Genomic DNA, 27,313 nt, shown 5'->3' with positions numbered 1-27,313 from the left:
TTAAACACATCCAGATTTATTTACACAATGCTAATAAAGAAATTTAAGTTTGATTTCCATTTTGTGGAATTTTGCTATGGGATCTGGCTTTGTTGTGTAACTGACATGGGTCACTGAAACTTGATTATCCCACCCCACATGCAATGTTCTGTCCCAGGGGAACAGAAGACTTGGGTTTTTAGCGCACATGCAGTAATGATGTTAGTACTGCTTTACACTTCAGTAGGAAGGCAGCTGTCCCACAGCTGGGGGAGGGGCAGAGAAGTTACAGGGCAGGGAGGGACCACATGCTCAGAAAGGGAACGAGAGACAAGAGAGGGCTGAACAACAGGCACATGGGGACCCTGAGCATTTCTGTGCATGAGGATGAGGGTACGACCAAAACCCTCCTTCCCTAGACGTCCAAACACGGGAGGTGGGCAGGATCCTCGGGGAACATTCAAGTCACCCGACCACAAACCGAGGGCATGCGGAGGATGAGGGCTGCATGAAAGATTTGGGACATATCAATAAATCATTAACATGTACACTATACAGATTATACATGTATATATGTACATATATATATAAAGGTACAGATTAGTTTATGTTATTCTATATAAACAAGGATGCTTAAGAATGTACTGGTGTGAAAAAATGCATACAGCAAGTTGTTGAAGACAGTTTCAAATTAATGTTCTGACTCTTACTGTTATAATGCAACATAACCAAGGAATCAACATGCTCCTGCTCTGTCAGTTGGCCTCCATGAGTGCAAGGCCCGGCGCTGCTCAGGCAGGGCGGTGCTCCCAGAGCTGCTGGGCACACGGGTGGCAGATGAAACAGAATGTCTGGCACCTGCTGAAGGCCAGCGCTGAAGGTCTGGCCCTCCCTAGCACTCTGTCATGCGGCACATCTTACACTTTGGTTTGGTTCAAAGGACATTTAAGTCCATGTTTACCTCCCTGCTTGAGGCCAGATAAGTAGCAAAGTTGAAAAGCTGAATCTCCGATTTTAGCAGTTCCAAGTATCCAGGCTTCATATGGGGCGAGGAGGATGTACCAACAATGAGCAGGAAGAGCTCCAAACCACTGCATATAGAGGCAGGGTTCTTTAGGGCTCTCCCGAAGGATAAAAAGACCTCTCTACTTGGAGGATTGGCCTAGAACATAGAGAACTGACTGAAACTTCGGCCAGCCCCGCCACCCTGCACTCCTCTCTGTATCCTGGCCCTGTGACCAAGGCCACGGGAGAACCAGCTGTGGTTTAGAGAGCCAGCGCAGGGGCTGGAGCTGGCCAGCCTGGTACTAAGGTGTCAGGAACGAAAGGCCAGCTTGGGCATGGAGAGGCCCAGAGGCAAACCCAGGAATTAGAGAGGTATACACCGGAAAGCCTACTCAGAGGCAGATGTCAAATTCTAAATTTCAGTTATAGCTAATCTATTCAATCTCCTGAGCCCAGCTTAGAATAGCCAGAACCCTCCAGACGTTTTTCTTCTCCTAAGTGGTGCCCCCATTCAAATACCAGCCCAGGTGCATGTACCCCTGGCCTCTAGAGTCGTTAAAAACCGAAAGCCCCTGTAGGTCCAAGACGCCTGTCACAGGTGAGGGATGGTGAGTTCTCTGCCTGGATCTAAAAGCTCAGATCACTGTAGACGGCTATGTCCAACGTATCGTACAACGCTCAATCCTATCGCTAAGACCTCCAGAAATCGTCTCTTCTCCTACCATCAAGCCTGAGGTTTTATACAATGATAAGCTACACTTTACTTTCAAAGATAAGGCTCCTAACCTAACGTCAGTAGGACAAATTAAAGATTGTTTTCTCTTCGAAGCTGTCATGGATTTAGGTGGTTATACTCTCCGGTTGAGGGCGTACGTTTGTGAGTGAGCGGGCAGAGACAGGAAACTAACTAGCCAATGAAGTGGGGAAGCCAGGCTTGTTAGCAGTCCTCCAAACAACCGAGCCAGCCAGCAAGCCAGACGGGGACGAGAAAACAAGAAGGGAGAAGGGTGGCTCATCAAGGGAGAGCTCACTCCTGCAACCAGGAGAGGGGCAGTTTCTAAACACATATTCAAAATTACCATTAATTTTTCTTTTTCAGCCATGAAAAAAAAGGAGAATAAAATTTTCTGTTTACCACAGTGGCAAAGAGGTGCTCCCTACTGCTCCCACAGAGATGCCACCGACCCCTATCCTAAAGGACAGCGAGGCCTCCGTACGCAAGGAGCCCTGCCTGCTCCAGGCCCGCAGCACCTGCACGCATAAAAACGTTGAAAAGCTCTGAAGACAGCCGACCAGCACTGCTCACGATGCACACAGGGACCTGGACAATTTACTCACTTTTTATACCTCAGCTCCGTCTCCTGAAAAATGGGGATGACAAACCCCTGCCTTCAAAGAGAAAGTCTCATCGAGAATGTTGTAAGTTTCCAGGGACATAATGCCAAGAGAAAGTGCTCGGAAAACTGCCAAGTTCTACAGAAATCCCAGATACCCTTAGAAGCACAGCGCTCTCACCTTATTAGAGAAGAAGATTAACTTTCCTGCATCCTAAAACAAATCAGAGAATGACCACATACGGGCACATCTACCCCGGGAGAAGGAGTGCAGCAAAAGTGGGTCTTGGCTGGGCATCAAAATCACTTTGGGCAGGAGGTGAGGGTGTCCAGGAGAAAGACTGAGGCTTTATCATCTGTGAGCTGGTCTATCTTTGGAATTTTTTTAAATTTAAAAACTCTGCCAAATGAATGAGCACTTTCGGGAAAATGGTCTTTTTCCCAAAAGACCAGTGCTCTCTGGCTCGAACAAATACGAATTCTCTTCACAAAAACTGTCCTAGCTTTATTTCCCAACTGAAGCTCCCTGACTCATTTAGTTCTGCTGCAAGCTTTGAAGTCTCTAACCTTCTCCATCCACCCCCTCTCCCACTTTCCCTGCTGCTGCTTAATCCATTCTGGGGAGGAGAGAACGCAGCCATCTGCTCACGCATTCTGACAAAAGTTGATTTGGCACGTTTACTTTTTCATGACTTTATCACCATAAAATGAACTAGCAGCAAAATGGCAGTTACCAAAGAATGTCCCAATCATAATCACTGGGAGAATCTGTGGCCAGCACAGTAGGGATGCTAAGACCAAAAATGTACTATACTATATTCCTGGATAGCAAATGTTCAAGCTGTATTAAAACGAATTATTGTAGCTTTCCATTACTGTGTGGCCCCCCAAAAATCGACCTCACCACATTCTGTTGTTGACTTGAAAGAATGTCCAATGGAAGACTTCCTTAAATTTAAAGTATGAACTTAATGCATCATGTAAAACATCACCTACACTGGACGTGTGTTTTCAGTTGGTTCCGCCAAAAGTTTCATGCCAACAAATTCCTTGGCCAAGCTGGGAAAAATGGGTGAGGAGGAGAGCCTGGTAATAAAATCCTGATTTTTAAAAAACAGCCTATAAATCTGAAAACATGTCTAGTCCTGGCTCGGCGTGCAACAGCAGTCCAAGGGGAAGCAAGCAAGTAAGCGGCCGTCCTAAGGATTCACCACTGTGCCCACAGGTGGCAGAGGACATGGAAGACTGTGATGTTCGGTCCTCAGGGGCCACCACGGGCACCCTCCCTTGGCTCCAGCAGAGAGACCACTCAGCCTGGGCAGACATCCAGGGCAAGCCCTAACCCTGTCCTTGAGCAAGTCCACTGGCACAAACATGAAGCACGGCTGGAAAGATCTTGGAAGAAGCAAGAATTTGTCCTTTAATAGTTGCTAAATCTAGTCAAGTCCCTGCTGCTCCCTTCTTCCTGCCCCAAGTTAAAAATATTGCCCTTTAAGTTTTCCTGATTTAGTGTCTTGGAAGCACATGGTTAAGTCAGTTGCCAAAGGGCAATTAACAAGGGTATTGCCTAATTAAACAGAGGTGGAGGGGAAGAGACACCACTGTGGTCTATGGTCCCCCAAAAAGCAAGCAAGCAAAGGTGGCGTATGTGTGAGGGGGCTGGCGTGCAGCGTTCTCAGGGCAGGGCTGGCCCTGGCCGCGGAAAGGCCGCCAGGCCAGGCCAGTCATTGCAGCCCCGAGTCCCTGTCGAGTCCCTCTCAGCGGCTGCTTCGCATCGCCAGCAGAGCCCGGGGACAGCACCGAGTACTTTGTGAGAGCTGATGTTGGGGTTGGCAGGTGCCCTGGGGCCCTGGGGGAAGGCGCCATGCAAAACATGCAAGGGGGGGGCGGTTAGTGAAAAGTTCCCTTCCAATCCCATTTCATTTCCCTTACTAAACAAAAACAAAACCAAAAGAACCCATACTTTGCAAAAAGACAGAACTTGAAATAAAAAATTAAAGAATTTAGTATCCCCCCCCTTCTCAGAGCCAATCGTGAGAGTGTTTAGGGTCCCCACCCCCCCTGCATTTCTTTAGCGCAGATCCTTTTGGCTTTGGTGGAAGCAGCAGAAACAGAGCTGGGTCCCTCGCAACGGGAAATTTATTCCCCCAAGTCGGGCGTGTGAGAGGTACTGCGGTTCCATCATCTGTGCTCGGTCCCAGCTCCTTTGAGGAGCTATTCCAGGAGGTCCTGGGAAGAGAAACAGAGACCATATTATTTGCACACTAAAAAATTCCTCTTTTGAAAGTTATGACCTGGTTTCCGGGCTGGCCAACTCTTACAGTCATTAAGTGCCTGCTCCTGGCTCACACCCTCCTCCGCCTCAATCGGATCTTGATTACGAACAGGAAAAGAAACACTCTTTTCTTGTACTTCTGGAGCACCCCTCCAGAAGAAATGGTCTCACCTCATCTGAGTCGTCGTGATAACCACTCTTATGAGTGCGGGAGGGCGTGTCCAGGGCATCCACACCGTCCACACCGTTGGCCTCTGCGTGCTGCTGCAGCACGGAGTAGCGATGCACCAGGAACCTGGGGAGGGAAACCTCCGTGACCCTCACGCGGCGAGCGGGGATGCGTTTCTGACAAGACTGTGGGTTTTCTGAGTTGTATACACTCACAGCATGAGGCCCGCACACAGGAAGCACAGCCCATAGTTGGCATGTGGCAGATAGAAGCTCTGAGAAGTTCTGGGCCCGATGCTTCAGGAACATCGCTTCAACTAGGAAGTTTTTGCTAAGGGGGCCGACTCAACCACACGCCCTGGGCTGACTCTGTGGCTGGAATTCAGTACCTCTGATCGACTTTCACGCTCCTTACCTTCCGCCACAGACGTACTTCTTCACAATGAGCACCCCTGCTACGACTGTGACCAGCATCAATCCCACGGTGGCCAGGATGATTGGAACAGAGTTTGACTTGGAGTTCTCGACAAATTAAAACACAGACAATTTCAGGTGTGCACCTTCTAGGACTGAGCTCCATGAGGCTGCTCCTTCCCCTGGTTTCTCAGTGAATGGTCTGCAGTCTCCAGGCCCCTCGTGCTTTCCCAGGCCCCTCAACGGACTGTCTCAGTGCTACCAGGAGTGCATCACCGATAGCAGAGGGGAACCAGAATGTTGGCTGCCCCAAAGCTGCCAGAATGGTCCAAACTCAGGGGCTCTATTGTCCGGGTTACCCTGGGAGCCTCGGCAGAGACCTAGGTCAAAAAGCAATTGAGGCTGTTTTCTGCTAGCCGTGTGGAGTTGTGGAGCACTTAGGGGCACAGCAGGAAAGGGAGAGCATGAGAACAGTGGGCTGAACGAATCTGGAACAGGGCCAGCACCTGGGAAGGAGCTGGGCCAAAGCCGGATCAGGCAGGACATCATGCAACACAAAGACACTTGTTTTTACTTAATTTCTGGCATGTTTTTACAAATAAGTCTTTTCATATCATTGTTGGAGTGGGACCTAACCTGCTGCAGGGTGGGAGATAGGGAGTGCGTGTTTTCAATGAATCCAAGAGGAGGCAGAGCTGGGTTCTGGGACACGCTGTGTCCCTGGGTGCGGGAGTCCTGTGCAGTCACACACACACACATTCTGAGGACAGCCACCAGGAGTGCAGGGTCGGGTGCAGAGAAGAGGGAACTTGCCCTCTGACAAGGACACACACCCACACATTCTGCTCCCGCTACCTTCCTAATCCCGCCCATGTCAGGCCCTCATCCCTTAGAAGGCCAGAGAGGAGAGGACAGCAGATGGTCCAGCTCCCATTTTATGGATTAGGAGACTGGGGCCCACAGCTGACTGCCCCAATCACACTGCTGGTCCAGTGCTTCTTTATCAAGAGGTTTCCTCTTCACCATTTTCTACATCCTCACCAGACAGTTCAGTACTACAGAGCTGTAATCAGCCCCGTAACTTGCTCCCACATCACAAACCCACTGCTATCATAGTTCAGTTGTCCAGTAGGAATGCAGTCGGCGTGACTCAGGCCAGAGCCCACCTAAACGATGGCCCCAGGCTCCTCTCTTCCCACCCTTAACCGCCCGACTTCAAGTCTTTTCCGTAAATGACTCTCAGCTCCAGAAATGTCCTCAACCCAATGCTCCCAAGATTCGAAACAATTTTATGGAATTCTACTTTGTTTCCCCAATGAAAAAGTTTTTAGTAGGGAGTTTATCATCGCGTGTGACCCATCCTCCATCCCAGTGGTTTCCTGTGCACAGCGAAGCCTGCCCGAAGTAGTTTGGCCACTTTGTATTCAGTCATAAAATCCTTAATGCTGTCCCTTTGTGCCTGGCAGAACACAAAATCCCACTGGTACCTGAACCAGGTCTACTTTAGCATACCTGCTTTTCAGGACTCAAAAAGTTGCTTGTGCATTTCTTTTTCAAGTCTTTTACTTCTCGGACTGGATTCACACCACCTTGGCATCTGTCTCCTGGAATTTTTCGGTACCTGAAAAGGCAGAGACAATTTGTTATCAGACCATTAGGATGTACTCCTGGATTCTTGCCTCGTTCCTGAAAACAAGATTTGAAAAGCTGCAGAAAAGCTTCTCAAACTTCCACCACCTTTCAGCCTGAGGGGAGAGCCACAGGAATGTTCTGGGGATGTTTGTGTAGTTCCAGGCCTTGAACAGACCAAGCAACCCCTGGCCTTGCTGCAGAGGCATGCCTACCTTTCTGCCTTAAGAGATGGGGCCAAAGAACAGTGACCCAAAGAAAGCACATTAACGCGTGGTACAAAAATGGGAGGGGAGAGTATTTGTGGGGGGGGGGGCACTGTGTCCCCTCCAGAGCAGCACTGCCTAATACAGTGGCTACTTACATTTAAACTAAGTAAAATTAGTTCAGTGCCTCAGTTGCCACACAGGGTAGTGGCTACCATATCAGACACAGCAGATGAGAGGGCATTTCCAGCGCCACAGAAAGTTCTGTTAGACAGTATTTTCCTAGCATGCTCTAGAAGACTGCTTGCATGGAGGTGTGGGGCGCTGTGAGTGGGGGCTCACTCTGCACGGTGAGGACACGCCCGTCTCGATTCAGGAGGAGAGCTGCCTCACCCATTTGTTGTCAGGTGCTCCTCTCTGCCGTACAGACAAAATTCCAGATCGTGGCCCTTCAGTTCTGGCTGTTCCACACATTTGGAGTCATTTTCTGGACGGAAGTAGCCAAAATCACTGTAAGAGTCAGCAAATAAAGTATCTTTCAGAGTTGCTGAAAGACAGTGAAGTGACTAGTAATGAAGGTTTTATGTGGGGCGGCAGTGGCAGATTAACATTCTAGTCTTTGGTCGCACAGAAGCAGCTCAGTGTCATCTGTAACGAAGGTCCACTTAGGAGGACAGACATGGAGAAGGCTTAACTGGGGGACCAGGGGCTTATGAAGCAGGGCCGGTGGACTTGGGACTCGGTAGCAAGGAGCCCTGCCCAGACAGCAGCGGCTCCAGGAAGGGACCGACTGCAGCAGGGTGGGGACTCGCGCGCTGAGAACTAAGACACTGAGAAACAGGGGCACCGGGGACAGATCTGAACCCACGGGGCTTAGTCATCTTTTTATTTACCTTCCACTCACTCACTGTTATGTTCTCTGGTGGCGTACCCTAGGGTGTATGTCAAATCTTTCCTACCTGCCCCATTTCTGTCCCTCTTAGCTTCTTAGATGATCCTTGTCTCCAGTGTGAATGCCTGTCCTGCCCTCCATCCGATCCCATCTCTCCACAGTGCTTCCCATCGGCTCTCCTTCCTCTGCTTCCCCCAAGAAGTACCACGCTGCCTCCTCTCCAAGGCTGACCCCCTGCGTGAGCATCCTTGGCCCAGCCCTCTGACTGCCCAGGGCCCGTGCGGAGGGACCGCCAGGCCCACTCACCTGCGGCTGCTCCTTACCCTGGGTATACGCTCTTCCTTCTCCCTCTTCTTCACTGGCCAAACTTCTTAAAAGAGTATTTTGTATATTTTGTACTCGTTCTGTTATACTCGTTTACTTTTTATTCTGTGCATTTTGGCTTCAACCCCCCTACGACGTTGGAGACAAATGCCTGAGGGCCCTGGGACGCGCTAGTCCCGCAACCTTAGGGAGCCCTCTGCAGCCCGGCCTGTGCTGTGGCCCCTGACACACCGCCCGCGCCTGCCCACGCCCTGCAAAGCCGCGCTCGTCTGCTTCTCTCCGCGCGGCCTGCGCCTCCACCTTCCTAACCTGGAAACGCAGACCCTTGCCCCCGTCTGCGGTTGGTTCTCTCGCCCTCTATCTGCTCTCCCTTCGTGAGCCTAACTATTTGTTGCAGCTAAAACTTCCAGGTTGTACCTCTCTTGAGCTGTGATCCTATATTTCCAAATACCTGCTGGATGTCACCACCTAAGTCTGCTGACAGAATCTCAAATAAATAAAGCATTCAAAACACATCACGTATTCTCTTTCAAGCCAGGCTCTCCCATAATTGCCCTGTGTCTGTCCACGGCGCTACCTTCCTTCCATTATCTAAGCTGAAAAGTCAGCCTGGGCCTGCCCCATCTGTACCCTGCTCGCTTCTTTATCGTGACCACTGCGACTTCCCCTCACGGCCTATCTCCCAGCACACCCTTCCTGAGCATGCTGGCGGATATTTGCGCTTGCACAGGTCCACTGGCTCTAACGACTTGTTTCTTCCCAGATGTGCAAGGTCAAGTCCTAGCGCTCAGCTCAAATGTTACCGCCTCCACAAAGCCTTCTCTGAGCCACCTCCTTTCAGCTCCCGATGGGATGGCCTTTCCCTTCGCTAAATCCCCGAGGCACCGTTTCACAGCCTAAGTCTGTGCGTCTGACCAGGAGCGTCAAGAACAAACTTTCCATTGTCACTCTGCACTGCCCTGAGTGCAGCAAGTATGCAACGAATGTGTGGGGGATGCAAGGACGCTGCCCGTGCTTCAGGGTTGTTCTGGCAAAAATGTAGGGAGCAGGGTCTAAGAGAACGAAAGATGCCGAAGACACCACCCCTCCAGCAGGGGGAAAGTGCTGGTGAAAATCTTAGGTATGGGATCCCACCTGTCGGAGGAAGTGCCCTTCCTACTCACAACTACACATTTCTCAAGCACGGGCCGTACGGCGTGCAGGCTCCGGGGCCGAGCCACCAGCGCACGTTCCAGCTCTACCACTTCCGGCTGAGCCGCGGTGGCCAAGGGAGTGATGACCTCCCTGAGCCTTCACTTCTCCCTTGGTGAGATGGGAATGGCAACCGTCCCTATCTCAGAGGGCCACTGGGGGTAAACGTAAATGGCTCAGGACAGTGCCTGGCACAGAGTGAGCGCCCGTAAATGTCAGCGGCTAGCGTGACGACTACGTGATTATCAAATGTAACATGCCCTCAAGGAGTCAGCAGTGTAATGGCGGAACCAAGCCTGTCCACGATAACCAAAACACAGCAACAGGCGTCCTGCAGGAGCCCAGATGAGGGAAAGCTGGGGAAGCCTTTCCGGAGGGGAGAAGTGAGCTAAGTACTAAAGGTCAAGTAGGAATCCCCCAAACCTGGGGGCCGAGCAGGAAATGTGGGAAGACTTCCCGGGCAGAGGAAGCCCCGCGTACGATGGCCATGGCCCCGACGAAGCACAGCAGGTCTGGAAAGCAGAAGGCTGGGTAGTTAAGAGCCCAGTCTGTGCGCCATCTAGGACGAAGACAGCCCACTAGAGTGTCACAGTGTCAACAAGCTCTAGCCCTAGACAGACACCACAGCCGTCGGAGGGATCCCATTCCCCATGGAAACACAGAGGGGGGCACCCCTGGCCCATTCCACATGCAGATGTGAGCCACACAGTCTGTGGGGGGGGCACACCCGTCAGCCTGGGGGTTCGCTCAGTCCCATATTCCTAGTTCTAGAGAATGTGACGTGAGAGGACACGACCGCTGTCTGTCTGCACTCTTTTCCAGATCCTCCAGGATTCACGTTTACTTCCTGCCCGTGTGTTTTGCAAGAAATGAGTTCCATAAGATTACTGGCTGTCACGGGAAGCAGTATCCCCGCTTGGAGACCTGGGGACGGCCTTGCCCTTAGACAATCACCTAACTCCATGCCAGCCGTGCACCTGACCCTGTAGCCCGGATGGTCCTGAACTCGAGGGAGTCACCTCGATGGCCCCTAGACCTTGATGGTACATCTGGATCCTCAGTACCCCGACGTCCCCTCCTGTCTCGGGACAGAACCGCACTCCCTGCCTTCAGTCTTGCAGACAATCTGAAACCTAGTGCTCTACCTGCTGAACTCAGGCTGTCAGTGTTGAGTGAGCACATGCAAGTCCAGCTTCCTCCCGGCTCCTGCACTGCCTTTCCCGGGGGTCTCTGCCCTGTCGCCTCCTCTCCAGGTTTCTGAGTTCTCTTCCTCCCTACATACCTCTCCCCCTTGCTGTCGGGCCAGGATTCCTGGGGGTTGTCGCCGGCCCTGTCCAACAACTGACCGCCTGGTGTGGTAGCTCACCTGTCCCATTACTAATCACTTTGGATCCCCTCTCTGTGCCTCCATCTCCTCAGTAAGAAGCAGTAGCTCTCCACCCTCGGGGCAGAAAGCCCTATAAGACAGCTGCCTTTCACCTCCTCCCACACAGCCAAGGGGCTAACAGGGATCTGAGGGACGCAGATACCAGAGGAAGTCCTCCAGGGAGCAGGGACAGACGGACGGCTGCTTGGTCACCACGTAGTCCCGACCGTTCTGGCAGACGGACGACTTGCGAAGCCGCAGGTACTGTTCCTTGTAGCCCAAGATGCAGCCGTCTCCATAATCTCCAGGGTCTGCGGAGTGAGCCAGCCATATGGTATAGTCCTTCTCCTCACCTAAAGAGAAGACAGGCTGTCCAGGTCCCCACCTGGCCCCGCACCCAGGCGCGCGAGGCGGCTGCCGGGCGGAAAGCAGAACAAGGAGGGGAAACGGGCATGTCTGACTCATGCTACTGCTTCATTTGGGAACTGCAGGCAAAAGTTGCAGGACTTGGCGCCTACTGGCCGTTGGCATCTCCTCATGCCACAGGAGGCTTCTTTGCCTCTCACCGCCCGTTTGAGTATTAGGAAGAACCTTATTTGTTCCAAAGCGGGCAGCTGGATGGAGCAGCTCTAAGCTTCCTTCCGAGCAGAGGGGCTGCTCTCCCCATGTCTTGTGCACCTGTGCTCTTGGTCAGCAGGGGCTGCCACAGGTAAGCGACCAGGGGTTTCCTTTTAGGACAAGATACCAATTAGCCAAAAGCATGGGTTCAATTTCACCATGGGTTAGCTTGCCTCAAACAGAAGGGAAGACCATCTCTTTCTAGACTTTTTACTCTAGTTGACTGGCCTTCTAGTAGACTGTTGATGATAGTCAGTCTGGCTTCATAAGTCAGATCATCCACTCCTGGAAAAATGACTCAAAGGCTATGGCCTAAAGACTGTGGATTAGGTTTTTATCCTTTGGGATAGGAAGACCAGCATGGAGCCTGTTAAGAAGCAGGTGCTTGCCAAATCTTTCAATGGCATTAAACTTTAAGGATAACTGTAGAGCTGCCTTACGAGGGGAAAACTCATAAGCCAGCTCCTTTACAGCCTACTTAATGAATCTGGATAATAATGACTCTTGGGTATTAAATCATATTTAAACACCCTGTAGAAAAGTAAGGTCCAAACGGAGTGCTCTGCTTCCTCCAGGAGTCACTGAACTAACCTTCTGAGGAAACTGACCCATCATACACTCGAATAACAGGACCTAAATTCAACCACAGTGACTTGAAACCTTAAGTCTTTTATCGGAGCACACCAACAAGAAACTGCAGCTCGCAGGGCGGGGACCTTTTCTCTAGTTTTCTCTTTTATCCTCCATATTTTTCAGTAAAATGTCAGCATCTTTGGTACTGGGGCCTGGGTTTGCTTAGGATTCTTTTTACCTCCTTTTCTGAAGCCATTTTCTGTGCCTTTAACATGCCTTCCAGCCTGAAGTCACAAAACTCTGAAACGGTCATTGTGGGCTCCATGCTTACCCAGTCGCCGTTCTAGAGCCTCACCTGTGACTGACACTCAAGCCAAAACTCTGCGTGAAAACTTTCTTACTTCAATGTTTTTTGTTGTTGTTGTTTTTTCACTTCAACGTTTTGATAAGGGACACAATCAGTCAGACGCTCTTTGCAACACGCTTTCCTCTAAATCTTTCTCTTTACAGTTCTTCTACAATCAAGGGTGAAAACCCCTGAAATGTCATAAAATAATTTTAGATAAATGCAAGCATGCATTATCCTTACAAGCAGAAAGAAGTCCCCTAAACCGTTACAGAGCTCCGACAGTATGAAGTTACCCTCTCCTATGTGAGAGCCCTACCCACTTATGGCTGGTCTGAATTGAGATTTACTACAAGGGTAAGTGTCAAATATACACTGGATTTTGAAGTCTTAGAGGAGAAATATAAAATACAAAATATTTCATTGATAACTCTTAATATTGCTTACATGTTGAAATGACAATACTTTGGATATGTTAAGAGGATTACATTATTATTAAAGTGGATTTCACCTCTTCTACTCCTATAATGCAGCTGCTAGAATAATTTAAATCACACACGTGGTCCTCATTTGTGCTAGTCCAAAGAGGGAAGTAGCATTTCTGATACCTTTCCACTGCCTGATTACCCACGTGGAACATTCTTCAACCCTCTTTCCTATGCAGTTTCTTATTCCAGCTAAAAGAAATGAAACTGAATTGGTTACTTAGGAAAATGGGCTTATAAGTTTCTGGTAGAAAATATCAAAGGAGGGGGACACCTGGGTGGCTCAGTCGTTAAGCGTCTGCCTTCAGCTCAGGTCATGATCCCAGGGTCCTGGGATTGAGCCCCACGTTGGGCTCCCTGCTCAGCCAGGAGCCTGCTTCTCCCTCTCCCACTCCCCCTGCTTGCGTTCCCTCTCTCGCTGTGTCTGTCTGTCAAATAAATAAATAAAATCTTAAAAAAAAAATGTCAAAGGAGGTACTCACAGTTCCTTTCAAGGACATCTTTAAAATCAATGGTGTAGGAGACCCACTGGCGAGTCAGGAAAGATTCTGTGAAACCCCAAATGCTGATATTCATGGACCGAGCTCCAGGTTCTGAGGCCAGGCCGGTAAAGTAGATGGGCTCCCTGGTGAACGTGTAGGTTTGCCAGCACTGACCCTCGTCTGTGGAGAACCTGAAACCGCAGTCAGAGGACAACGGTGACAGACGATCCACATGTATGGCAGTATCAGGAGACCGCTCTAGCTGTCTGGTCCCAAACCAGAGAAAACCCTCAGATTTAGGTGATAGCTTACTGACTGATTATATTAATTTTTAATGCCTACAGTTAAAAGGGTAGGTAAAAGGGATTCATTCAAAGAGTACAGAAGAAAATGCCTTCATAAGATCCTTCACAGGAAAAAATGGGCTTCTAAATACACAAACAGAAATTATTTTATATAACTTATACTTAAGGAGTCATCTTCCATCCAAAGTGCTTAAACACTTCTGTATGATTCTTGAGGAGAGAAAGAAGAATATTTTTAAAAAGTGACGGAAAGTGTTTGCTAGAGGAAGTCAGAAGAAAAAGCACAGCCATTGAATGTGGGTTGCAAGCCCTCCAAGAACGATCCCTACAGTTCTGTAGAACGCACACATCTGAATCAGGGTCTGTAAGCAGCCCCCCACCCCGCGGATCCGCCCCACAACCAAAAAGCGTCCCGCAGCTGCCCTCTCTGCCGATAGAGCGGGGGAGCAGAGCTCATGCATACTTAATCACATTGATAGGGCGGCTGCTGTGCTCAATGGCCACAATGATGCCTCCGGAATCCAGGATGGTGTAATAGTGGGGTCCTTCCAGCATCTTCGCCCAGGAGTAACCCCCATCATCTGATATGTACACATCCGGGATCATCACTGAGATGGCATCCCCTACACTACCTGCAACACAATCCACCATCTTATCAGCCAAAATCAGCAATGAAACAGGATTTACCGCCGAGAGAATAATTTTCAATGAATTTACTCTGATGATTTCCCATCATGTCTCTTGTAATAGAAAAAAGGGACCACAAAATTTGGGAAAGGGAAAAGTCATGTTTCTCTCTCTAGGGAAAACCCAAAGTATCATTATCATGTAAGAGACCCTACGAAGGATGGGAGAAGTCCTGTATGGTGGTTTTCTTACAGGACTCAAGGCTGCGACCGAGTCTCAGTGTGTTCAGCTGACGGTTCTCGGGGAGACGAGGGGAGGGCTGCTTACCGTGGGCAATGACTATGCCGACGGCCTTAGGCTCTGAGAGTGGGGCCATTGGAACGTTTAGCTTCTGGGAGATGCTGTAGGAAGCGTGAATATGAAGGCTGCACTGTGAAAAGAAACCAAAGCTTAGATTAAAACCAAAGGTGTAATTTTTTACTCATCTCACAGAGCCTTCTAAGGAGGCTTTGAACTGAACCCAGACTTCAGTGGGATACTCTAAAAAAAAAGTTGTGGTAAAATACACAAACCATAAAATTTACCGTCTTAACCACGCATGTCTAAGTGTACAGCTCAGTAGGATTAAGTACATTAACAATGTTATGCCACCATCACCACCATCCATCTCCAGAACTTTTTCATCTTGTAGAACTGAAACTCTACACCCGTTGACCAATATCTCCCAGTCCCCCTCCTCCCTGACCTCCAGACCTTCCAGAATGGGACCCACCATTCCACCTTTCTGTTTCTATGAATTTGACTATTCTAGGTACCTTACAGAACTGGAACCATACTGGTCCTTTTACGACTGGCTTATTTCACTGAGCGTCATGTCCTTGGGGTTCATCCATGTTGTAGCAAGTGTCAGAATTTCCTGCCTTTTTAAGGCAGAATATTATTCCATTGCACGCATATATCACATTTGGCTTATCCATTTATCTGTCAATGGACACTTGGGTTGCTTCCACCTTTTGGCTCTTGTGGATAATGTTGCTATGCACATGGGCATAGAAATAGCTCTTCGAGACCCTGCTTTCAATCCTTTTGGATGTACACCCAGAAGTGGGATTGCTGGATCATATGGTAGTTCTAAGTTTAATTTTTGAGGAACCACCATACTATTTTCCAGTCACTGCACTATTTTTCATATCCACCAACAGTGCACAATTCTAATTTCGCCACATCCCTAGCAATACATGTTATTTTGTTTTGTTTTGTTTTGTTTTTGGTAGTAGCCATTCTAGTGTGTGTGAGGTGATCTCTCCCTGTGCCTTTGATTTGCATTTCCTTAATAATTAGTGCTGTCAAACATCGTTTCATGTGCTTTTTGGCCATTTGTATATTTTCTTTAGAGAAATGTCTATTCAAGTCCTTTAACCATTTTTAATTTGGTTTGTTTTTTTTTGTTGAGTTATAGTCCCAGTAGGATATTCTTGGCTCCAAAATGCATTAGTATATTTGGGAGCAAATTATGCAATTATTTTCTCATGTGCAATGTCTTAGTTTGTTTTATTCCTGCATTATACCGAAGCCTCTGATTAATATTTATTTGTTTTTATTTTTACTTTTTTTTAGATTTTATTTATTTGAGAGAGAGACACAGCGAGAGAGGGAACACAAGCAGGGGGAGTGGGAGAGGGAGAAGCAGGCTTCCCGCGGAGCAAGGAGCCCGATGTGGGACTCGATCCCAGGACCCTGGGATCATGACCTGAGCCAAAGGCAGACGCCTAACGACTGAGCCACCTAGGCGCCCCTCTGATCAATATTTAAAGCATGATTCCACACAAGTAAACCTGATGAACGCCTGAAATATTTCAGGTACTGTACAAGATGTGGTGGTGATCCAAAGTAAGACCCAGTCCCACCTTTAAGAGAGATTTCTGAGGGGTGCCTGGGTAGCTAAGTCAGTTAAGCATCTGACTCTTGGTTTCACCTCAGGTCATGATCTCAGGGTTCCGGGATAGAGCACTGGAGGGGCTCCGCACTCAGCAGTGAGTCTGCTTGACGATTCTCTCCCTCTGCCCCTCCCCCCACATGTGCATGCACTCTTTTTCTCTCTAAAACAAATAAATCTTTTTAAAAGAAAGAGATCTCTGAGAAACCAGTTTAGCTATAAAGAACAATGAAAGTTAATACTTTTTTTTTTAAAGATTTTATTTATTTATTTGACAGAAAGAGAGAGAGACAGTGAGAGAAGGAACACAAATAGGGGGAGTGGGAGAGGGAGAAGCAGGCTCCCCGATGCGGGGCTCGATCCCAGAACCCTGGGACCATGACCTGAGCCAAAGGCAGTCGCTTAACCAACTGAGCCACCCAGGTGCCCCGAAAGTTAATGCTTTAAAAAGAGGTCTGCTTTGGATAAAAGCTTCCTGTTATGTATTTTACTGCAATAAAAAAGAGGTTCAAGCAAACTACTGGTGAAATGAAGAGGAAGGATTAATTCTATTTTTTAAAAAGATCTTATTTATTTGAGAGAGAGAGAGAATGAGAGAGAGAACACGAGAGGCGGGAGGGTAAGAGGGAGAAGCAGACTCCCCGCTGAGCAAGAAGCCTGACATGGGGCTCAATCCCAGGACGCTGGGATCGTGACCTGAGCTGAAGGCAGACACTTAACCGACTGAGCCACCCAGGCGCCCCGAAGGGTTAATTCTAACTGAAGATGGGCATGGAGGATGGTCAGGATTTCCACTGATTCTAATGACTCCGGGGTGGGAAAATCAGCCACAATTTCCCCAGGAATCTCATGGGCAAGGCCAAGCGGCAGGGGTGCATGCAGGGTGTTCAGGGGGCAGCAGAGGGCTACGATGAGGAAAATACTGGTGATAAGAAGGACAATGACAATGAAAAGGCAGGAGAGATCCTGACAGGGAGGAGAGGACCTTCATTCACCAGGTCTGAGGCAAAGACTTTATTCACAGGCAAAGGGGAACCCTGAAGCGTACTGAGGAGGAGAGGCACGGGAGTGTGAGAGTGGCCAGGCTAAAGGGGACGCCAGAGCAGAGGGACGGGGAGAAAGGAGAGGGGAGAGAGGCTCACAGCACTTCCGAGTACAGAGCAGGGAGAAAGAGCGTTGCGGGGTGGGGGGTACAGGTACACTACCTCACACTGTTTGAGGTTCTGGAAACCAAAATCCCGCCTACAACAGCAGAGTGCCTATCCACCACAGGTATTCTGAGGAGACCTCGGGAACCACCAACACTGTCACTTTTTGAAGAAAACTCCCAGGGTTTCCCCCAGCTCCGCTCAAATTCCGCAGGAGCCAGACACAAAGCTTGTTTCTCTTTTCTTTTTTTCTTGCCTGTCAAGACCCATCCCTCCTGGAATCTGGGATCTCCTGGAGCAATGCCTTTGTATCTCTATTCTTAGCCTCTCCTCAGAAGGGTCAGCTCCGGCTTTCACAGCGCAGCGTCACCATCCACGCCTGCGGGCTGTGTGGAGCCCAGGCAGCGGCGAAGAGAAGGCCAAGCTCTCGTCTGTCTGTTTGTGGCCCGCGCAGCTTTGCGCTGCTCATGAAGGGCCGGCCTATGACTTCGTGTAGAATTCCTAAGGTCTCAGGGCCGCCATGCTGACTCCTAAATGATCACAGGCCCACCTTCTACTCTGCATTCAGCAGTTTAATAAGACACAAAATTTTAGCCTTTAGTTTTGTTTTTCTTTAAAAGACAAATAATCCATAGTATTTTGGGCTTTTCTTTGCAGTTCCCTTCCCTGCATTCTAAGTTCCTTTCATTACTCTCATTTCCAAACTTTCCACTTGTAGCTGTGGACCCTAATCACATTATGAAACCGTTATTCAGAGACCTGGCACCGATCAGAGCAGAATGGAACCGCTGCCTTGCTCCTAACACATAGGACACAAACCTCATTCTTGTTTTTTGCTGTAGCATCGCATTCACTGTTTTCAGGCTTCCTCAGGTGCTTCCATCTTCCTCCTTGGTCAAAAGTGATCATAGTCTGGATAGAATTATCTGAATGGGGAAAGAATGATATTAAGTCTGATACACTGGAAACACCCTATTAAGTTCAGTTTCTCATTGCATATCTCTCTCCTGAGACAATATAACACCATTGGAAGTCTGGAGTCCTACAAGCTTGTAACATCCAACGAAACGGCTCAGTGTTGGTAAGTAACTGAGCAGCACTCCGTGATATTTGAGGAAGGCTTCCCACCTCAACAGGACCCAGCTGATAGCAGAAATCATCTAGACTGATACTCTTGAAAAGATACCTTTTATCTCCTCACCAACACACACAGGCTGATGTCCATTCTCCTTGCTTGCTTGCTTGCTTGCTTGCTTTGGAAGTAAAATCTACAATGGGAAGGCATCCCATTCTCCCCTCAGATAAGGCCAGGATACCAGGCTTGTTTTAGGGACTCTCAAGATTTGAATGTGATTTGAATATATGTGTGTAAGTCTGACGTAGTAATTCCTAGTTTTTGTCTCTCCACTACTCTGTATCTGATCTCTCTTATAATTTTTCTTTTCTTTTTTCTACATGTTTCTTCCCTGTTCTATTTTCAATGACATAAACTATTGCAGGTTTAAATTCAGAGACAATATGTTTTGAGATGTCCAAGGAAAATCAAACAAGAAAGCAAATGAAGGGCAATTCATTTAGTCAATAAACATCTATTGTGTGCCTACTATGAAAACTGTTGAAAGCCTTTGGGACTCTATCAGTGAACAAAACAGAAAAAAAAACTTTGGGAAATATACATCCTAGCAGGGACAAACACCAGATGCTGTAAATAGGTAAATTATATAGTATGTGAGACAGTAAGTGCTATGGGAAAAACCTGCCCACCTAAAGAGAGGCTGAGTGTGTCCGTGAGGCGGGGAGGGGTGACGCGGGGCACGCCAGACAAGTTTCCAATGGGATAGCCAGGGCGGGTTCTAGTCAGAAAGCAACATATGAGCACAGACGGGAAGGGGCATGGCGTTAGCCTTGCAGCTCTCCGGGGAAACAGAGAACAGTGCCTGCAAATCTCTAAACCACGTGTGAGTGCAGAGGGCTGGAGTGACCAGAATGCAGTAAGCAGAGGGGAAAGAGGTAGGAGCTGAGGTCAGGGAGGAAATGGGGGCCAATATTGCTTAGGACCTTGCAGACCATTGCAAGATCTTCACAAATAAAAACAAACAACCCCCACCTCCTACCAAAAAATAAATACATATTTAAACAAAACCTTAAGAGCCTTTTTGTACTTTAGGGTGACGTGTTTATTTGTATAACTGGGCCTTAGCAAAGATGAGCTCTGCAGAACCACTGAGTAGAACACAAGAGAAATGCTGGCTGGCTACAGTTGTGTCCTCTACAAGGAGAAAAGCAGGTAGTGGTTCAAACTCAGGCTCATTCCTCTAGCCCTGAACCTCCCAATATAGAAAACTTATTTTTTTTAATTTAACACTTATTCTAAACAACATAGAACCCAAAAAGTCTTTCTTTTTACCTGCTGTTGCTTTGTTTTTGTTTTTTTTTTAGTTCTATTTACCATAACTTATGTAAAAGAAAGAGCGAGCCAGAATTTACATGGATAGGCTTGTAGGCTAGGAAAGCAACATTACTGGGGGGACAGGACCATTATTCTCCCCACAAACCTCAACTCACAACATTTTCAGCTGAAGCACAGCCGTGCCCAGACTCACCTTCTGAGAGCACACTTGTTATGTAGACCCCACGGAGGGAGGTCACATTGGTGAAGTCTGTCTCACCCCCTGTGGTGGTGTACAGATGTCGGTCTAAGGACTTGGAATAGACAACACCTCGATCGTCTGAGGTAAATATTGTGCCAAATCCGGTATCTGAAACAGGCAAATACACAAAAACACTAAGTCCAGGGAGGGAACAGAGAGAAAACAACAGTCTAACCATACGCATGACTGACTGACTGACTGCAGACATTAGCCAATGGTCTCTCTTCATGATGTAGATGCAGACCTGAGAATTAATCACGGTTTGATACTCGTGATTTTCATGTCCACCTTTAATTCCAGCACCCAGCTTGGTGCCTGGAGTATGGCAGATGCTATTTGTTGGATGGATTAATCAGATGCTACAGAGAAGACCTTCCCAGATATATTCTGGTGGCAGAGGCAATGCATTTAGATTCGTATCATACATATCTCTAAATCTTTATATTCCAGAACAATGCTTTTCAAACTATCTGTGGTGAAGGATCAATTTTTTTTAAGTTTTATTTATTTAAGTAATCTCTATACCCAGTGTGGGGCTCGAACTCACAACCCCAACATCAAGAGTCTCATGTCGCTATGACTGAGCCAGGCAAATGCCCTGGTAAAGGACCAATTTTTAAATTTCTATTATGGCACAAACTGATCATTTGTAAAATATAATAAAAATTAATCATAAGAAGCCTGATATACAAAAAAATATAATCCACAACTTTTTAATGATTAGATTCAACAGATATAAAGTTACTTTGTCAAGTGGCTAGAGGAGTTTCTCAGTGCTTGCTATTGCTTTCTGCGCTTACTTGGTAACAAAAAGTTTGCAAACCAGTATCAGTCCTCTGATTATCCTTTGAGCAGCACTGCTCAAAGGTTTATGTAGACACACACATAAACCATACTATAGAGTCAAAACAAGGGGCCTTCTTAACAGAGACTACATATTATCTGTAAGACTGTGTATTCAGTAGGACACACATACCTAGGGGTCAGAGAAAAAGTCAACATGTAAGAAGCAAGCTCGAAGTCAAACGTGAAGCTTCCATCTCTATGCATTCAAGGGTGGGCCACTAAAAAAGCTCTTACCTCCGGGTTCATCTACATGCATGAACACCATGTCATCATTAGCTGCTAGAATAGAATAGAATTGTTCCTGCCCCACAGAAGGTAGCTGGGCCATGCTCCATGTGTCCCCTTGATCTGTTGACACATGAATCCTTCTTGTTGCATCCTGGAACAAATGTCAATATTTATCTTTTTAATTTTCTGCCAAGATGCCCTGTGCAGGGACATGAATAGGAACATTATTATTCATAATTATGAGTATCATTATCCATTTCCTCACTAGGTACAACTGTTATAATTGACAGGTCCCAGTACCAATTACTAAAGCAATTTCTAACCCCTGGCAAAGTTCCAGGCCTCAGAACAATCCATTCTATTGTAAGTAAGGCTATCTTGGCTTCCTCTTTGGCTTCTTCATTCCGGTATGGCCCTGTAGGATATAATCTTCCCAACCTCTGACATTCCCATTTCCTTCAATAGAGCTAAGGGTACCATGGGGCCATCACTGGTCTGGCTTTATAGCCACTGGCATATGCTTGCTCAGATAATTCTCAAAATGATGACTGTTGCACAAAAGTTTGGTCCCTTTGAGAAAGTCCTGGCATAATCCAAAGAATTAGATAATTAAGAGTCTAAGAAATGGGAGATGAAACCCATGCTTGGGAGATCACAGGGAAGTTGAGATGTGACACGTCTCCTCTTTAAAGGAAGTGTCTGTGAACAGCCATAACGAAGGTCACGTGCACAGCCTGGGACGTGGCCAATATAAGGGAGCTGACCAGGGGGTTTTTATCTGCTAAAAGGAGTCTGCTAAGGAGGCAATTAACACCTCCTCTCTGATAAATAGCTTAAAGTACCTACTAGACACAGTTGGCCAGGGCACAAGAATCAGTCCCCGCACCTCCTAATGTTAAATACTCTTTAAGTTCAGTGACAAGTGCATTTGACTTAACTTCTCTAGCTCATACCTAGAAGTTTACTTTCAAGTTTTACTTTCACCTTTACAGGTAAGAACGAGAATTCAGCAGCGCACAGTAGGATGCTGATTTTGTAGACAGTGGCGGTACACACCGCAGGAGGCCACCTCTGTAGTCAGGCAGTCTGATTCCCACCACGCTTCTATCTCTGGGTGACCCTAGGCAAGTTACTCAATTTCCTCAGATACAAATTGAGTCAAGATGATCTGCTCCCAGGGTTGCTGGCAGGATTTTGTGCAACTGCTCAAGGGAGTTATGTGTAGTTACTATGTCTACTTCCCCATCTCCACTCCCGTTCTCTCTGAACCCACTGTAATCAGCCTGCTAACCCCAGTTCTCTGAAGAAACTGCCCTTGTCAAGGTCACCAGCCACCTCCACTTCACCAACTCCAGTGGATCATTGTCAGGACTCCTTTAATTCTGCATCTCAGTTGAGTTTCACACAGCTGATCACTCCTCCTTCTTGAGACACTTTCTCCACTTGGCTTTCAGGGCATCCCTGTCTGATTCCCCACCTCCCTCCCTCCATCTTCTGTGCTGGATTCCCATCTCTTTCCAACCCTCCAGTGTCGCTGGGGTGCTCCAGCACGTGCTCAGTCCTCCAGAAGATATCAGCTAGTCACACAGCTTCATATACCATATAATGTGGGGAGACTCATATACCCAAATGTTACTCTACATTTCCACTTAGATATCCAGTGGGCATGTCATACCCAAAACTGAATTCTTGATTTTCCTCCTACAAACTTAGTTCTCTTGCCATCTCAGGAAATGGTACCACCATTCAACCAGTTGCTCAGGGCAAAGATTCTAAAGTTATCTTTGGTTCCTCTCATTCCTTCACAAACCACAACTAATTCATCAGCAAATCCTACTGGCGATACGTTAACAATATATCCACGATCTTACCACTTCTTCCCTCAACCGTGTTAACAACCTACCATCTCTCACTGCTGCCATGGCCTCTTAGCTGCTCTTGGTGCTTCCATTCCTGCTCCCTGTCAGGCTATTCTGCACCTACCTACTCTGTCAAAACAGAAGCCAACTTATGCCATTCCCCTGCTCACAACCTTTCACAGCTTCCCAACACATGAATAAAAGCCAAGGTCTTGGCCTATAAAGGTCTTGTCTGATCTGACCACTGGCTCCCCCTCTTTGGACCACGCTGCTCTGTGCTCCAGCCATGCTGCTCTTCTCACTTTTCTTCAATATTTCCAGCATGTTCCAATCTGAGGGTCTTTGTGCTTACTGTTCCTTCAGCCCAGATGTACACAGAACATATGCTTTCACTTCAGTTGGGTCTCAGCCCATCCAAGCCACCTTATCTAAAACAGGACTGCTCCAGTTCCTAGCACATTCTATTTCCTTACTCCGTTATAGATTTCTTCATAGCTTTAATCACTACCCAGTATTATAATGTCACATTTATTAGTTTAGTATCTGTCTAATTCCATATTTAAATATAAGCTCTGAGAGCAGGACATTTATCTGTTTTGTTCAATGCTATATTCCTGGGGCCTAGAACAGTACCTAGAATATAGCAGGTACTTAATTAATGTTATCTATTTCTATTGTCATTATTGGATAATGAGCAAGTGGACTGCTTTTTTTCAGGTGTCTGAGTAAAGTCCAAACACTGGGGCTATGGGTATTCATGTGGTGACAACAGGCTGATGTGCCGAGTAGCCCAGAAGAATCGATCAGCCTCTAGAATCACCTCCAAATGTTAGTGATACTAAATGCTGCAAAAAGGCAAGAAATTCTGCCAGTACTAGTAGTAAAAAGTGTCCATTTAAGACATATTTACAGAAATTTCAGAACCTCCAAAAGAGGCAACACTCACCTTATCAGCCATCACAGAGGCAAAAAGGAAACGTCCCCCAAGACCAAATGAGTAGATTTTCACACCAATGGTTTTGAAGCTTTTCCCCAAGTCTGATGTTCTCCATAATTCCAGAGCCCCAAGGTCAGCTTCTTAAACAAGACAAAATATTAATTAAAATTTCACATACTGGTGAACCTCCAGTTCAAAACAACTGTTTTAGAGTGTTCTTGATTTTATAGCTAAAGGATTTTTAATCCTATGCTTGTTAATCAAGTGACAATGTAAAATGACACGGCATTAGACACAGGGAATTCCCATTTGGGTTTTATTTTTATACATGTGGGTTTTGCAATGGACAGAATGACAGAGTTTACGTAATTCAGATACAGTGTTGCACAAACATGTCACAGCCCCAGCATCCTGTTTTGCTTTCTTCACCACACTTATCTTTTTCTATTTTAAGTAGTCTCGTTGGAGTTTTTGGTTTTCTTGCTAATCCTCTAATAGCCCTATAGCAATTCAAGCCCCATGAGAGAAGGCCTTGGGTGTCTTGCTCCCTCCATCCTTAGGACAGTGACTGGCATACTACTGCAGGTGTGCAGATCAATGGATGAAAAAAATGGAATGAATAAATGTGAAAGACCATGCTTTCTGCTTTGAAACGGTGCCACGGATTGGAAAGCCAACAACCACCACCAACACAAACACAACCTCCATGCTCTTTTGCAGAAATCACCATGCATTTCAACTTGTTATTGTTTGTAGCCTAGTATTTACTTTATGCAAATACATTGCTAAATTTAAGTACACTGCCTCTGGGTATAGCTTACGTTTTCATTTGATCTAGGCTCAGTACTTTCAAAATTTTAAAAATCCTTGACAGTTATCTTAGCTATTAAAATTACAGGAGAGGGGCGCCTGGGTGGCTCAGTCGTTAAGCGTCTGCCTTTGGCCCAGGTCATGATCCTGGCTAGGGTCCTGGAATCGAGCCCTACATCAGGCTCCCTGCTCCGCAGGAAGCCCACTTCTTCCTCTCTCACTCCCCCTGCTTGTGTTCCTTCTCTCACTGTGTCTTTCTCTGTCAAAAAACTGAATAAAATCTTTAAAAAAAAATTACAGGAGAATAGAAGGATCTTTGATGTTTCTACCTCTTACAACCCAGAACATTCTACTGTGAACAGACAACAGGACACTCTTATTTGGAACTAAAATATACTTACTGCAGGAGCCGTTCGCATAGGTGGTAAAGAAGATGGTGTTTTCTGATCCCCTACAGAGAGGCAAAGACAGAGAAAAGACACGGTTCAAGACTACTGTCAAACACAGTCACAAAGCTCCAAACAAGGCTACTAATGATAAGCTCCATCCATAGGCACCAGGCGAAACGGCCTTCTGGGATGCTATACGGCTAACTCTCCCAGCCACACTGGTCAAGGTGCCCCCAGCTCAGCGCCAGGATTTCCCCCAGTCTACTACTTCTTCACGTGAACGCTTCCAGCTGGTCAGACTGGTCTGTTTACACTCTCCAAATCTGCCTCTTGCATTTGCTGTTCCTGTTTCTGGCTTAAAATGCTTTTTTCTCTCCTGTAAGCAAATCTTACCCTCACAATCTTTAGGCTCCAGCTTAAAATCTAGCTCTTCAATGAAACTTTTCCTGGCACTCCAACTGGAAAGCTTCTTTGCTGCAAACGTCTAGAGCAGTGATTCTCAACCGGGGGTGATTTTACCTCCCAGGGGACACTTCTGGTTGTCACAACTGGGGGACAGGGAGTTGTTACTAATATCTAGTGGGTAGAGACCAGGGATGCTGCTAAACATCCTACAATGCAGAGGACAACTCCCCCACAATAAAGAATTGTCCAGTCATTAGTGCCAAGGTTGAGAAACCTTGTTCTAGAGCACTGGGCCGTTCTGTACCAGCTGCTCGGCACTCCTTTGTCTCCTATTTAATTATTTTAATCCAACAGTGTATGCCTTCTCTCTCCTACTACATTATTGGGTTCCTCAGGACAGGTATGAAGTTTTATGCTTTGTTGTCTCCCCTCAGAACCTAGTTCAGTGCTTTGCATGTGCTAAATAATTTAGTTCTTTCATCTCGAATAGACAGCTAGGTCAGAGGTTGAATTATTTAAATTCTACCTTGGAAATGGAGTTTGCAGGAAAGTAGGGTCAGACCCTGACAGTACTTATGGATTAGTACCAGCACAAGGTGCGGGGTCTGAGCACGTTTTTTCAGCACTTCAGGCTGTCAATTCCTAGAAACCAAAACTCTAAAGGGTGAGTAAACAGTTATCAGAAGTCCAGTTATCTTATATTTAGACACTAATCAAAGAAACGAGTTACAAAAGTAAATAATATTATAGGGGATACAAAATAAAATACCATTTAAAAATAAATTTTTAGGGTTTTTTTTTTAAAGATTTTTAAAATTTTTTAAGTAATCTCTACACCCAACGTGGGGCTCAAACCCATGACCCTGAGATCAAGAGTTGCACGCTCTACCAACTGAGCCAGCCAGACATCCCTAAACGTTCCATTTTAAAGATGAGTTTTCGGTTTGTTTCTTTTGGTTTTATTGAGGTATAACCGACAAATACCATTCAGAGTGCACACTGTGGTGATCTGATATACACACATCAAGGTGAGTTGTAATGACCAAAATTTACTATAGTCTTCTTGAACACACCCTATATACTTTAGGTCCATCAAGAGTGAAGCAACTTCTTAACTTAGTTCCTTTAAAAATGACTTCCTTCCTGATAAAACCATATAAGGCACAAACACAATTCGTGAAAACACACAGACCAAATGCTGACGTAGCCTGTGTACCACAGTGGGGCTGCACGGACCTCATTTTATCAGCAGTATCTGGGAAAAGGCCACTTTGAGCAATATTTTTTAAATATTTTAATTTCAGGAGACATATTTGGCAATGTCTCTATCACACATCTCCCTGACATTAGAGGACATTAAATATTAGATTCTTCCCTGGGACTAAGGGTCACGCTCATGAACACCAAGCATACAGCACTGTAACACAGCACTCCCACCGGAAGTTACTGAGCCCGCACTAAAGCACGCCATCCTGTCATCGCCCCCACCTCCGTGCAGCTCCCCACAGTGGCTTCTCACACTGGCGTGTGCTGCTTGTTAGCACTCACAGCCCCCACCTCGGGCACCAACCTGCTATCCACAGGGAAACTACCTTCACAAATTTGCTGAAATTTGTCAAAGAGAAAGAAGAGGCAGGCTCTAAACAAGGGTGTGAGCATAATTAAAATTTTGGTGGTATGAAGGTTTTTAATTCAATTCTTGCTCCACCATCCCCCAAACTCCCCCAATAAATCTCCTTTCATAAAAGGGAAACACTAAAGCCCAGAGAGGTTAAGCCACTGACTAGCCAGTTTCGAATGAAAGTGACCTGACTCCCAAGAAAGAGCTCTTCCACTGCATCATCTTAAGCAGGCCCTGGGTGTGTGTTGGGGGGCGGGGGCGGGT

The 27,313-nt window shown here is 46.9% G+C and overlaps 1 protein-coding gene across 3 annotated transcripts in view; it reads right to left on the bottom strand.

Annotated features, from left to right (window-relative positions):
* Positions 1–27,313, bottom strand: part of SORT1 (sortilin 1) — a 63,592-nt gene continuing 36,279 nt past the window's right edge. The window contains exons 7-20 of one of the 3 annotated variants that reach the window (XM_028101925.2): positions 25,036–25,085; positions 23,834–23,964; positions 21,035–21,179; positions 19,907–20,062; positions 18,123–18,229; positions 14,547–14,649; positions 14,056–14,224; positions 13,288–13,478; positions 10,947–11,136; positions 7,404–7,520; positions 6,688–6,796; positions 5,177–5,283; positions 4,765–4,888; positions 1–4,547 (exon numbers count right to left, since the gene is read on the bottom strand). In XM_028101925.2, coding sequence (XP_027957726.2) covers positions 4,533–4,547; positions 4,765–4,888; positions 5,177–5,283; positions 6,688–6,796; positions 7,404–7,520; positions 10,947–11,136; positions 13,288–13,478; positions 14,056–14,224; positions 14,547–14,649; positions 18,123–18,229; positions 19,907–20,062; positions 21,035–21,179; positions 23,834–23,964; positions 25,036–25,085 — 1,714 coding nt within the window. In that variant the 3' untranslated portion in view covers positions 1–4,532. The other 2 variants (XM_028101926.2, XM_028101927.2) reach the window with 2 other exon arrangements.

This window comes from Eumetopias jubatus, unplaced genomic scaffold (assembly GCF_037043125.1).
Source record: "Eumetopias jubatus isolate StellerSeaLion01/CBP00866 unplaced genomic scaffold, mEumJub1_p1.0 scaffold_4, whole genome shotgun sequence".
In the NCBI taxonomy this organism is placed as follows: Eukaryota; Metazoa; Chordata; class Mammalia; order Carnivora; family Otariidae; genus Eumetopias; species Eumetopias jubatus.
This window is presented reverse-complemented; position numbering and strand designations above follow the sequence as displayed.